The 9,926-nt window shown below is 35.0% G+C and overlaps 4 protein-coding genes across 12 annotated transcripts in view; 2 read left to right on the top strand and 2 right to left on the bottom strand.

Moving 5' to 3' along the window:
- Positions 1–449: 449 nt before the first annotated feature.
- Positions 450–5,026, bottom strand: LOC116850140 (glycoprotein-N-acetylgalactosamine 3-beta-galactosyltransferase 1-like). 9 transcript variants are annotated; one of them, XM_032828066.1, is made up of 8 exons: positions 3,821–4,592; positions 3,229–3,583; positions 2,726–2,966; positions 2,008–2,157; positions 1,706–1,893; positions 1,402–1,609; positions 1,179–1,317; positions 556–1,099 (listed from the first exon to the last, which is right to left on the bottom strand). In XM_032828066.1, exons 4-8 carry the CDS (start codon positions 2,036–2,038, stop codon positions 556–558), a joined length of 1,110 nt encoding a protein of 369 aa, XP_032683957.1. In that variant the 5' UTR covers positions 2,039–2,157; positions 2,726–2,966; positions 3,229–3,583; positions 3,821–4,592. The 9 variants fall into 9 exon arrangements, with proteins under 9 accessions (XP_032683963.1, XP_032683957.1, XP_032683956.1 ...); XM_032828065.1 differs by lacking the exons at positions 3,229–3,583; positions 3,821–4,592 and adding an exon at positions 4,612–5,026; XM_032828070.1 differs by lacking the exons at positions 3,229–3,583; positions 3,821–4,592 and adding an exon at positions 4,674–5,026 and having other exon boundaries at positions 2,715–2,966.
- A 313-nt stretch (positions 5,027–5,339) lies between these two features.
- Positions 5,340–6,483, top strand: LOC116850141 (probable trafficking protein particle complex subunit 2). Its single transcript, XM_032828074.1, has 3 exons — positions 5,340–5,589; positions 5,671–5,904; positions 5,978–6,483. Exons 1-3 carry the CDS (start codon positions 5,500–5,502, stop codon positions 6,074–6,076), a joined length of 423 nt encoding a protein of 140 aa, XP_032683965.1. The 5' UTR covers positions 5,340–5,499; the 3' UTR covers positions 6,077–6,483.
- Positions 6,484–6,646: 163 nt separating this feature from the next.
- Positions 6,647–8,816, bottom strand: LOC116850139 (transcription initiation factor TFIID subunit 7). The gene is made up of 7 exons (XM_032828063.1): positions 8,526–8,816; positions 8,254–8,382; positions 8,097–8,177; positions 7,622–7,988; positions 7,179–7,538; positions 6,929–7,101; positions 6,647–6,844 (listed from the first exon to the last, which is right to left on the bottom strand). Exons 1-7 carry the CDS (start codon positions 8,616–8,618, stop codon positions 6,821–6,823), a joined length of 1,227 nt encoding a protein of 408 aa, XP_032683954.1. The 5' UTR covers positions 8,619–8,816; the 3' UTR covers positions 6,647–6,820.
- Positions 8,817–9,423: 607 nt separating this feature from the next.
- Positions 9,424–9,926, top strand: part of LOC116850132 (mitochondrial import inner membrane translocase subunit Tim10 B-like) — a 1,123-nt gene continuing 620 nt past the window's right edge. Inside the window, exons 1-2 of the mRNA XM_032828053.1 lie at positions 9,424–9,653; positions 9,799–9,894. Of these exons, the coding sequence (XP_032683944.1) occupies positions 9,630–9,653; positions 9,799–9,894 (120 nt within the window). The 5' untranslated portion in view covers positions 9,424–9,629. The remainder of the gene's footprint in view (positions 9,654–9,798; positions 9,895–9,926) is intronic.

The following is a 9,926-nucleotide window of genomic DNA, read 5'->3' as shown; positions in this document are numbered from 1 at the left end:
ATATATATATATATATATATGGAAATATCTCAACGCTACATTCCAAAGAGAAAAAAAAAAACAAAAAAAAGATAAATCCATCTTTCCTTGATGCAACTCTGCACACGCTGGGAATAAAATGTAAAATTTTTTTTGTCAGTTATACTTTTATTTAAGATAAAGTTTACACATTTATACATTATGTCAAATTATCACATTAGATCATCTGTATATATTGACTTAAAACGTAGTCTCACGTTTTCTTTCAATCTGAATCGAAAAATCACGGATTGAAGGAGTGTTATCTACTGTGCTTGCAGTATATATTTTTTTTATCACCCTGTCCTGTAAATTATCATCTTCACCGTCCTCCCTAGGAGACTATGGCATTTCAAGATTTTAGCATACATATACGTATAAACATTTAACTTATCTAAGAAGTACGATATATCACACTTTTCTTTATCCTCTCGGGGGGTATTACACTCGATCGTTGGCTTGAACGGACTAGTATCGTGTATAAAATGAAAATCGTAAGAATCTATTCGCGACTTACTTACGACAGTGTTGTACGGACTAGTAATCGGTCAACGTTGACACTTGATCTGGAAGGAGTTTCTCCAGGCCGTGATTAATCCCGTATGGCCTCAAATGATAGATCAGATATTCTAGAACGTACATCATGTTTGGTGACACGTAGTGAAAGGAAACAGCACTGTCGGAACAGCAATCCAGGCCGTCCTTGGTCTCGTAGTAGATGTACTTCCAATACCAGAAGTTCTTGTCCACGTGATTGGGTATCAAGTGATGTTCCGGCACAAACGGAAAGAACCTACCGCGCCCGTGAGGATCCCTCGTGTCCATCGCACGCACACCGACCTTCTCCAGGCACTTCCCCATCTCCACGTCCTCCGCGCCGCCGTTATCCGACCGGCACTTGGTCTTGTCAGGTAAACCCTCTTCTACGAATTTGCGTAAACCCTCCTTGCTAAGTACGTAACCTGCGCCGCCGCTCATGTAGCCTTGCTTCACGAAAGGCTTGAATCTGCAGCCGAAGTATAACGACGAGTTCGGATTGTAAGGCGACAGCATGTACCGCAGATTCTCCACCACTACGTAACTAAAAACATTACGTATGCAATTTTGAGAATCGCTTTCAGAGGAACTTCTTGAGAGCGAGGATAGCAGGATACACTTACGTGTCGTCATCGGCTTTCATGAACCAATCTACCTTGTCTTTGTACTTTTCGTAAGCATACTTGAATGCCTCTTTGGTTTTAGCCCACAAGTTGTCCCTACCTTCCTTTACCGGCAATACCACGGTAGGTAAACTGGTATCTAAAAGTAATCGATGGCATGTACATATTTAATTCATTTGTGTCATTTCTTTTCTGCACCATAAATTGGTTAAAAATGTCGTACCTTCCGCGGAACTCATGAACAGAAGTATATTGCAGCGTTTCCCCCATGTCGCTTTTACATGACGAGCTTTGCTCTGATGGTTCTTCGGACCAGTCATGATCCAACAGAGAACTCGCACCTTTTTCGCCATATCCTGAGCAATTTTATCTTCCCCCTTATGAAAGTCTTCATCCTCACCATGGAATGTTACTTCGGTTTCCGGTCCGATCTAACAAGCCATCAGAAAAACACACAAATCAATATTTAGAAAAATATATAAATTACTTCTTATCTCGAATAACACGAAATATGATATCGTATCAACCTCTGATTCTAGTTCCGAGTAATGGTGAGGATCTCTGGAAAGGCCGGAGCTACTCGGCATCCAGCTAAACATATGCGACACGCTCTTAGAGGACGTAATGAGTAGCAATGCCAATATGAAACCCAAAGTCACTCCAATCGCGAGAGTCAATATAAATCGCCGACCACTTCGACCACCTACATGTACAACTGCTCGTAAACTTCAATTATATTTTCATTCGTTGTATCTTTACTTACAAGCTACTAGTCGATATAATCAGGAAAATAACGCGTCTATTTTCAGGTATTTAAATAGACACTCACCATCGAAACTAGGAAGCCGCTGCTGCACCATGATATATACTAACAAGCTGATTTAATTCAATACTACAAATGCTTTAGCATGAATTATATTTTCATTCCGACTCATGTTTGTTTGTAAAAATGCATGATATAATATTTTACTTTCGCCTTCTGAAAAATATTAAAAGAACATATAACGATTATTTCTTTCATTAGTTTTATCAAGGAAAATCTACTTTTTTATCAAATGTTTATCAAAAATCTAAATAAAGCTTGATAAGAGCTTGATAAGAGCTTGATTTATCTCTAAATATTATATATTATATTATATTCTATATTATAGAAATAATATCTTGATACTTGATATTTATATTAATGTTGTATTTGCAAGATACATATATATGTATATATATAATATGTATCTTATAATATATATATAAATTTTAATATTTTATTAAGCTATATGAAATTCTTTTTAAACATAGAAACTTTCATTGTATTTAATCGACAAATAAATAAAATAATCGACAATTATTAATGATATTGACAAAATATTGTTTATATTCTATTCTAATATTGCATAACTAATAATTCCTTTATACTGCAGCTCATTATTTTATGGCATTAAAGTTAATGTTGCTATATAAATTGGCAAATTTGATATCATGTGACTTCAATATTAAGATAAACTCATTTAGCAATTTGTGCATATTTACTCAAGTACATACTTTATATATACCTGATAAGCCAACAATTTTGATATGATAAACTATCCAAGGCCATTTTGTAAGCTCTTATACAAAACTTATAAATTATAAAAAGATAAATGCTTTCCACAGCACATTCTTTCTCTTTTCATTCCACTTTTAATCACCAACAAAATGGTTGAACAGCATTCAAATCTTTTATGTTAATACCATAAAACGAGTGGATATTTGTTGCTTGATGCAAGATGATTTTTTCAATTCAACAATCTGGACCTGAAATCATGATATGAACAGCATCATTAAGCATTATTAATTAATTAAACATTATTAAAAAGTTAAGATATAAGAGGATAAATACTTATGATTATGAGTTAAATATATATATATATATATATATATATATATATATATATATATATATATATATATATATATTTAATATAATACAATAATATAATATGTGTAAAACAAAATTACTTGAAAACACTATTTTACAAAAGTATATTTTGAACTTAATTTATAGAATTATGTATACTTATTATTTCTTTGACGTATAAACAAGTCACAAGTAAATCATCTGCACAGCTTGATGTGATCTGATACTAGCTACATCTTTCTACTTCAAGTGCTGTTTGCATACTGCTGACTTGTGTGGAACGTAATATTCTCATAGGTAAGCATTTTACTGCTAACATGCATCACCGAGTTTAGGTGCGAACACAGTAGAAAAAGCGAATATGTAATACACCAACTATCATTATGCAATACAGTAATTACATGTAGCTGCACACCACACACAAGATAATAAGATGGGAACATGTATTCAATACAAGGTCATTAATGCCTCCACAGAATCATGCTGCATACTCTTAATAGAGCATATATCCAAACTAAAAATTAAGTTGCTCGATGGAAAGTGATATAAGGAAACATTTTCATAGTATAATGTATAATGCAACAATTAGTTGTTTTATATATCAATATATCAGATTACACATTACAGAACAAATTTTATTAGTAACTTTAAACTTCATTGTAAATCAAATTACAATAATGGTAAATACACAAGTATGTCATCTTGCAAAAAGAATTGATAAATAGAATAACTCAACTTAAAATATACGTACTTTAACTTACATATACACTGTAAAAATTTTCAGTTAATTCTCACATTACGAATGCCGGGACTATCTCTCTTACTACAAGCTTTCATTTGTCATTGTGATATCTTATCTCATTTCTTTATCATTGACATACATGATTTACTGGAAAACTTGAGAACATACGATTCGGACGCGGATCCGGCACACGTATCTTCTTTAATCTTCCGAGAAAAGCTATCACTATTGCGATAGTGTTTATCCTGCCGGATACGGATGGTAAATACACAAGTATGTCATCTTGCAAAAAGAATTGATAAATAGAATAACTCAACTTAAAATACACGTACTTTAACTTAAATATACACTGTAAAAATTTTCAATTAATTCTCACATTACGAATGCCGGGACTATCTCTCTTACCACAAGCTTTCATTTGCCATTGTGATATCTTATCTCATTTCTTTATCATTAACAAACATGATTCACTGGAAAACTCGAGAATACACGATTTGGACGCGGATCCGGCACACGTATCCTTTTTAATCTTCCGAGAAAAGCTATCACTATTGCGATGTAGTGTTTATCCTGCCGGATACGGAATTGAATGACAATAAGCCGCGAGATCAATTACAGATTAAGGAATTGATGAGCGTGTGCAATATGTCCATACAACGGCCATATCTTCTAATAGTGAGTGTGTAAAACGATAAATACGTTTCGTATGATTATGAGTTCGTGTTCTTGATAAGGTTATCATCGCAAAACTATTAAATAATACAGCACATAAAGGAGCACAAAAGGTACACGATACGTACATGCCGTTCAAGCTGATATTCAGTCACACACTATCACGTTGAATTAGCAATTTGATACGAACCGCTTGAAAAAAAACTACGTATCATGGTCCACTGGCCCCATTCTGACTCGTGCGTTCTCAACGCGACACGCCGCTGTGTAGTGATAACACTATTGTGCCAACGTGTAATGGTATCGCGTCGAGGAAGCGTTTACGTATCGTGCGCGTGTTCACGATGATAACGAGCATACGCTCGAGTTCCTCGTATCGCCAGAAACGCAGCCTTTCATTATAAATATCGAAAATTAGACGCCTCTGCTCTTGACATGTTTCCGCCGGGCGTTCATTACGTTGCACACCTTTCGCACGTTCATTCTTGCGTTGCCCTCAGGAGCTCTCCTTCATTTCACATGGTCGATTATACGTATGTGTAATCGCGCGATTGAGACGACACGACCCAGCACCGCGAACTATGCATTATACAATTTATATGAGGTGCGTTCGAAAACGTCACTTGGGTGCTCCCTTTATCTCACTCTCGTATTATCTCTCTCACTCCAACGCAGCGGGTGTACCCGGGTGACTTTTCTAAACGCACCTATGTAGGGGCTCGTTGAATAAACAAACCAAGATGAGGCACATTATCGCGTAATTACAGTTCATCGTTGATGAACGGTATGAATTAAAACGAGACCAGTAAATTTGCAATAAAAATATATTGAAAACTGGGAATAATTTTAAAATATTCTACACTGCTCGAGGCACGTGTATTATCGCTCGAGCCTCGATACGTCACGTTTTGACGCTTATCGAATTCAATATGGCCGCGCTGTGTACAAGAGATTGATGAGGACGTCAATCAATATTATCGTGTGAACGGTGATAACGCGATTGATTGTTCTCCGTGATGACTGCCAACTATTATTTCGCGATCGTCGGCCATGCCGATAACCCATTGTTCGAGATAGAATTCAATAATGCTGGAAAAGACGCGAAGGTTAGTTTATCGTCCTTGTAGGTTAGGTTTTGCTTCTGCGTTCACGCACATTTCCGTTAATTGTCCTTGTTTTTATTTTAGAAAGAGGACCATTCGCACTTAAATCAATTCATTGCTCACGCGGCACTTGACCTCGTGGACGAGCATACGTGGAAAACAACGAACATGCACCTGAAAGTTGTGGATAAGTTCAACCAATGGTTCGTCAGCGCGTTTGTGACAGCGACGCACATTCGATTTGTTATGGTGCACGACAGTAAAAACGAAGACGGAATTAAAAACTTTTTTAACGAGATGTACGAGACCTACATAAAGGTGATCGTTACTTCTATGATACGCAGTATACCTTGATTTCTGTGTGTTGTCAATGCGCTCTCTTCTGTTCCAGTACTCCATGAATCCATTTTACAAATTGAACACCCCCATTAAATCCTTGGGATTTGAGAAGAAAGCACAGTTATATGGAAGAAAATATTTATCATCATAATGGAATCTAACTTAGATTGTAGGATAAAACAACTGTCTTTAGTTAAAAATTAAGCTTTACAAAAATAAGAATAGTTATAAATTTATTTCTTCTCAATGTATATAGAATTCCATATATTGATTAAATAAGAATAGTTATAATTAATTTTTTTTTCAATATATATAGAATTCCATATACAAAAAATGTACTGTTAATTTATATGTAATATATTGATCATATTGACTTCTAGATTCAAATTGTTCTTCAATACAATTTTTATAATTAGCATTTTGTTCACACATGTAGTACAGTTTTGTATTGCTCAGACATGAAAACAGATTACATAGCATACACAAATCAACTGTAGACACTTAGATTTATTATAACTATTGCTACAATTGTAATAATTTGACAACTAACGTTACAGATGTCACAGTCTTTCTTGCTATTTCCAAACATACTTGAACACACAATGAAGGTTAACCCTTTTACTTAAATATAAAGATCTCTCTGGTTTTCTGTTGAAAGTAAAGATATATTTTTGACATATTTACTTGGTTAGTAAGCTTTGCAAGTAAACAGTAGGGGAGAATATAATTTTTTTACATTCTATGCAGTGAAAGCTATTTTATTAAAAAATATTATATGTAATTATCCGTTTTAATTTATACAAAATAGTAACAAAACAACATATTTTTTTAATATATGAAATATATGTATATTATTTAATTTCTTTATATTATACTCTGGTATTCTGTATATCTTCTATTCCAATTCTAGATCATGTATCTGAAATTGTAAAATGTATATATTTGTAAAAGTTGAAACACTTGTGTAAAGTATAATGTATAAGTAAATCAATCTCATTATTACCTCTTGTACTTTCTGCATCTCTTGGGTCAACAAATTGTCTAAAATTTCTTGGAATCTCTGCCTCAATTTAATGTTCTCTATATTAGCTATCTCAATCTCCTGTTGCTGTCTTCTCTGTCGTAGCTCCGCCAGTTCTGCATGAAGAGTGGCGAGACGTGTTTGAATGAGGGAATCTGAAATTTATTCAGGGAAAAATAATTAGATCTGCAACAATTTCGACTAGATAGAGATAACATTCGATTGAAATTACCTTTAGACACGGACACCGGCGGTGATTCGGTATAACTATCAGGAATAATATACTCCGAATGAAATTGTTCCAATTTCGGCACTTTCGCCGGGGTGGCCTCTTCCTGTTGTTTCTCGGCCTCCGCATCGCCATTGTTATCATTTTGGAACATCTCTTTACTAAATTCAGTCACCAATCCGTTGCTTGTCGTCGCGTTATTGTTTGATCTTTCAGAATATGGCACCTGCATAGAATTTGAGTCTGAAACTCGGCTATCCACCGAAAGACGGCTATTTTCATCTATTTCCATCACATTGAGGTTCGCCTCTTCATCATCATCTTCACTGTCGCTCACAGGCTCGCCAAATATGTCATGTTCAGCTAAAATTAAATAATTCATAATTTATAACTCTATAAAATAGAGAATCTTTCTTCCTGTAAGTTACATTTAAATCATTGCTCACCGACGTCTAGACTTTGAGATGTATTTCCATTGATGCTATCCCGCTTAGTTTTAACTGTACCAGATGATGATACTTTGCTTGGTTTTGTCTGGTCCTCATCCTCGCATATCACTTCCCACTTAACATTAACTGCTTCATTGTCCACTCGCAATAAACGCTTAACTTCCTTCTCGATCTCTGGTGCTTCCACATATTTCTTCTTCAAAGTTTTTCTAAATCTCCTTCGTCTTACATTTTTTGTGCATGGTGTTATACCATGAGGCCAGAGGAACTTTTTATCAACTTTGTTAGGGTCTTTCTTCTTTTGTTTAACAGGTGATTCTTCATCTGTTGCAGTATGATCTTCTTCTTCTTTACATATAAGCATCTGAGAGGATTTGCAAAAAGATAATGCAATGTTAATATAGCAATAAACATTAAATACAAAGTAAGCATTCTATTTCTATCTTCTCACTATATCTCTCATTCAATATACCTGACATATATCTGCAGTCTTATAAAAGCTTTTGTTATCGATGGTTTTCAAGGACTCCACTATTGTTGGTATATCCACTACCTAGGTAACAGTATCATGTCTTATTAAACAGTTTTAGAAATTATAGAGTTAAATAACATATAAAAGTTATATTTACCTTGGCATGGAGTAACCAGTGATCGAATCTAACCTCACCATAACGCATATCATTTTCTAACTTAATATTTAATCTATCTTTTAAAGGAAGGCCATTACTCAATGTATCCTTGAGTACTCTAGCAGGTTCCTAAAAGAAAACAGATAAGTGGTCAATTGTAATTGTTAATATCTAATATCTAATATTTTATTTATAATTATTACTAATAATTATAGGTTAGATTAAATCTAGAATGTACTGAAACTTATGATAAAATTAATGATTATAATTACCGGTGGTAAACGCAAAACAAATTGACTTTCTAATTCAACCTGCGGATCATTACGACATTGATTTTTGAAATCGGCATTTGGATGACGATTCATCTTCCTCTTTGTTATACGATGAAACAGTTAAGACTTCTTCTTCACTATATTTTACTTGGCTTGCAGCTTTCTCAAATAGCTCTTTCTACTAAGGTACCGAAGTAAAAGTTCCAAAAAATATCAGATCCGAACTTGTTTTAACACGTCTAGTTGTAACGACGGTTAGGTCGGAACTGAACATTAGGACCATGGCTGCGTTCCGAAATTCACTCTCAGTACTGAAAATCTATAATTTATGTAACGTATACTATAGAATTTCAGCACTGGCAGTGAATTTCGGAACGCAGCCCACATGATGGTTTCTGCCACGATGTAGGCTGCGTTCGGAAACGTCACCCAAGGCTGCGTTCCTTTTTGGCGCTCACGCGCTTTAAGCGCTTATAAGCGTCATGGCTCCTGCACACAGGACGCGGTAATGCTTGCCGCGCGGCGGAAGTTCGCACGACAGCCAATCAATATACTGCTTTCCGTAATAACCTTCTAGCTCTTACGGAAAAACAACATATTGATTGGCTGTCGCGCGGACTTCCGCCGCGCGGCAAGCATTATGGCTCCTGCACACAGGACGCGGTAATGTTTGTCGCGTGGCCGAAATCCGCGCAACAGCCAATCAATGTGTTGTTTTTCCGTAGGAGCTAGGAGGTTATTACAGAAAGCAGCATATTAATTGGCTGTCGCGCGAATTTCCGCCGCGCGGCAAGCATTACCGTGTCTTGTGTGCAGGAGCCATTACCGCGTCCTGTGTGCAGAAGCCATAAGTCTATAGTGTACGTAACATGAACTATATAGATTTAAGAGTAAAATTTCCTCGAAAAAGATGTTTTGGAATGCAACCCTAATAAGTGAACACACATTACCGGTGTCTGAAATATAACCTCTTTGTACAAACACTTGATTCGATTTTACTTCGTATTATACGTTCGGTATATATTACTGAAATATTTCGTAATAAATGATTTTTATTGCTTCTTAAGAAAATTCTTCAAGTGTTTAGGATATACGACTGTCGACATGGATATGTACCAGCTAAGAAATGTATATTTTTTTGATAATTATCGTTTAATCAAACATATAACTCGAATAATTCCACGTTTTCCATATTATTGTTTTATTTATATTATATTACTAATCGCATATTTTAAAATAGCAACGTAAGATTCAGTAAATTTATTTTCAGTAGTTTAAAGATTTCCTTCTGCTCTACAATCAAATATCTGAAACCTGTTTCAAGAGATGTGCTAATACTTTTTTTACTCGAGAAGTTACTGCTAATGAGGTAAGCTTTATTATAAATATATGAACGATTTA

The sequence above is a fragment of the Odontomachus brunneus genome, unplaced genomic scaffold (assembly GCF_010583005.1).
Source record: "Odontomachus brunneus isolate Ranch 3 - 2012 unplaced genomic scaffold, Obru_v1 Obru_scaffold_134, whole genome shotgun sequence".
NCBI lineage: Eukaryota > Metazoa > Arthropoda > Insecta > Hymenoptera > Formicidae > Odontomachus > Odontomachus brunneus.
The sequence above is the reverse complement of the archived record's forward strand: the minus strand, read 5'-3'. Positions and strand labels throughout refer to the sequence as shown.

What these genes read in the sequence shown, in the direction of transcription:
- LOC116850139 (XM_032828063.1), bottom strand. Translation starts at nt 8,618, where the DNA reads ATGAATCGTCATCCAAATGCCGATTTCAAAAATCAATGTCGTAATGAT. An exon ending in TTGTTTTGCGTTTACCACCG is followed by an intron (nt 8,383 to 8,525) that starts GTAATTATAATC and finishes GTTTTCTTTTAG; the next exon opens with GAACCTGCTAGAGTACTCAA. An exon ending in GCCGGTGTCCGTGTCTAAAG is followed by an intron (nt 7,102 to 7,178) that starts GTAATTTCAATC and finishes AATAAATTTCAG; the next exon opens with ATTCCCTCATTCAAACACGT.
- LOC116850140 (XM_032828065.1), bottom strand. Translation starts at nt 2,038, where the DNA reads ATGGTGCAGCAGCGGCTTCCTAGTTTCGATG. An exon ending in GTTCATGAGTTCCGCGGAAG is followed by an intron (nt 1,318 to 1,401) that starts GTACGACATTTT and finishes GATTACTTTTAG; the next exon opens with ATACCAGTTTACCTACCGTG. An exon ending in ATGAAAGCCGATGACGACAC is followed by an intron (nt 1,100 to 1,178) that starts GTAAGTGTATCC and finishes TAATGTTTTTAG; the next exon opens with TTACGTAGTGGTGGAGAATC.
- LOC116850141 (XM_032828074.1), top strand. Translation starts at nt 5,500, where the DNA reads ATGACTGCCAACTATTATTTCGCGATCGTCGGCCATGCCGATAACCCA. An exon ending in ATGCTGGAAAAGACGCGAAG is followed by an intron (nt 5,590 to 5,670) that starts GTTAGTTTATCG and finishes TTTTTATTTTAG; the next exon opens with AAAGAGGACCATTCGCACTT. An exon ending in TGTACGAGACCTACATAAAG is followed by an intron (nt 5,905 to 5,977) that starts GTGATCGTTACT and finishes CTTCTGTTCCAG; the next exon opens with TACTCCATGAATCCATTTTA.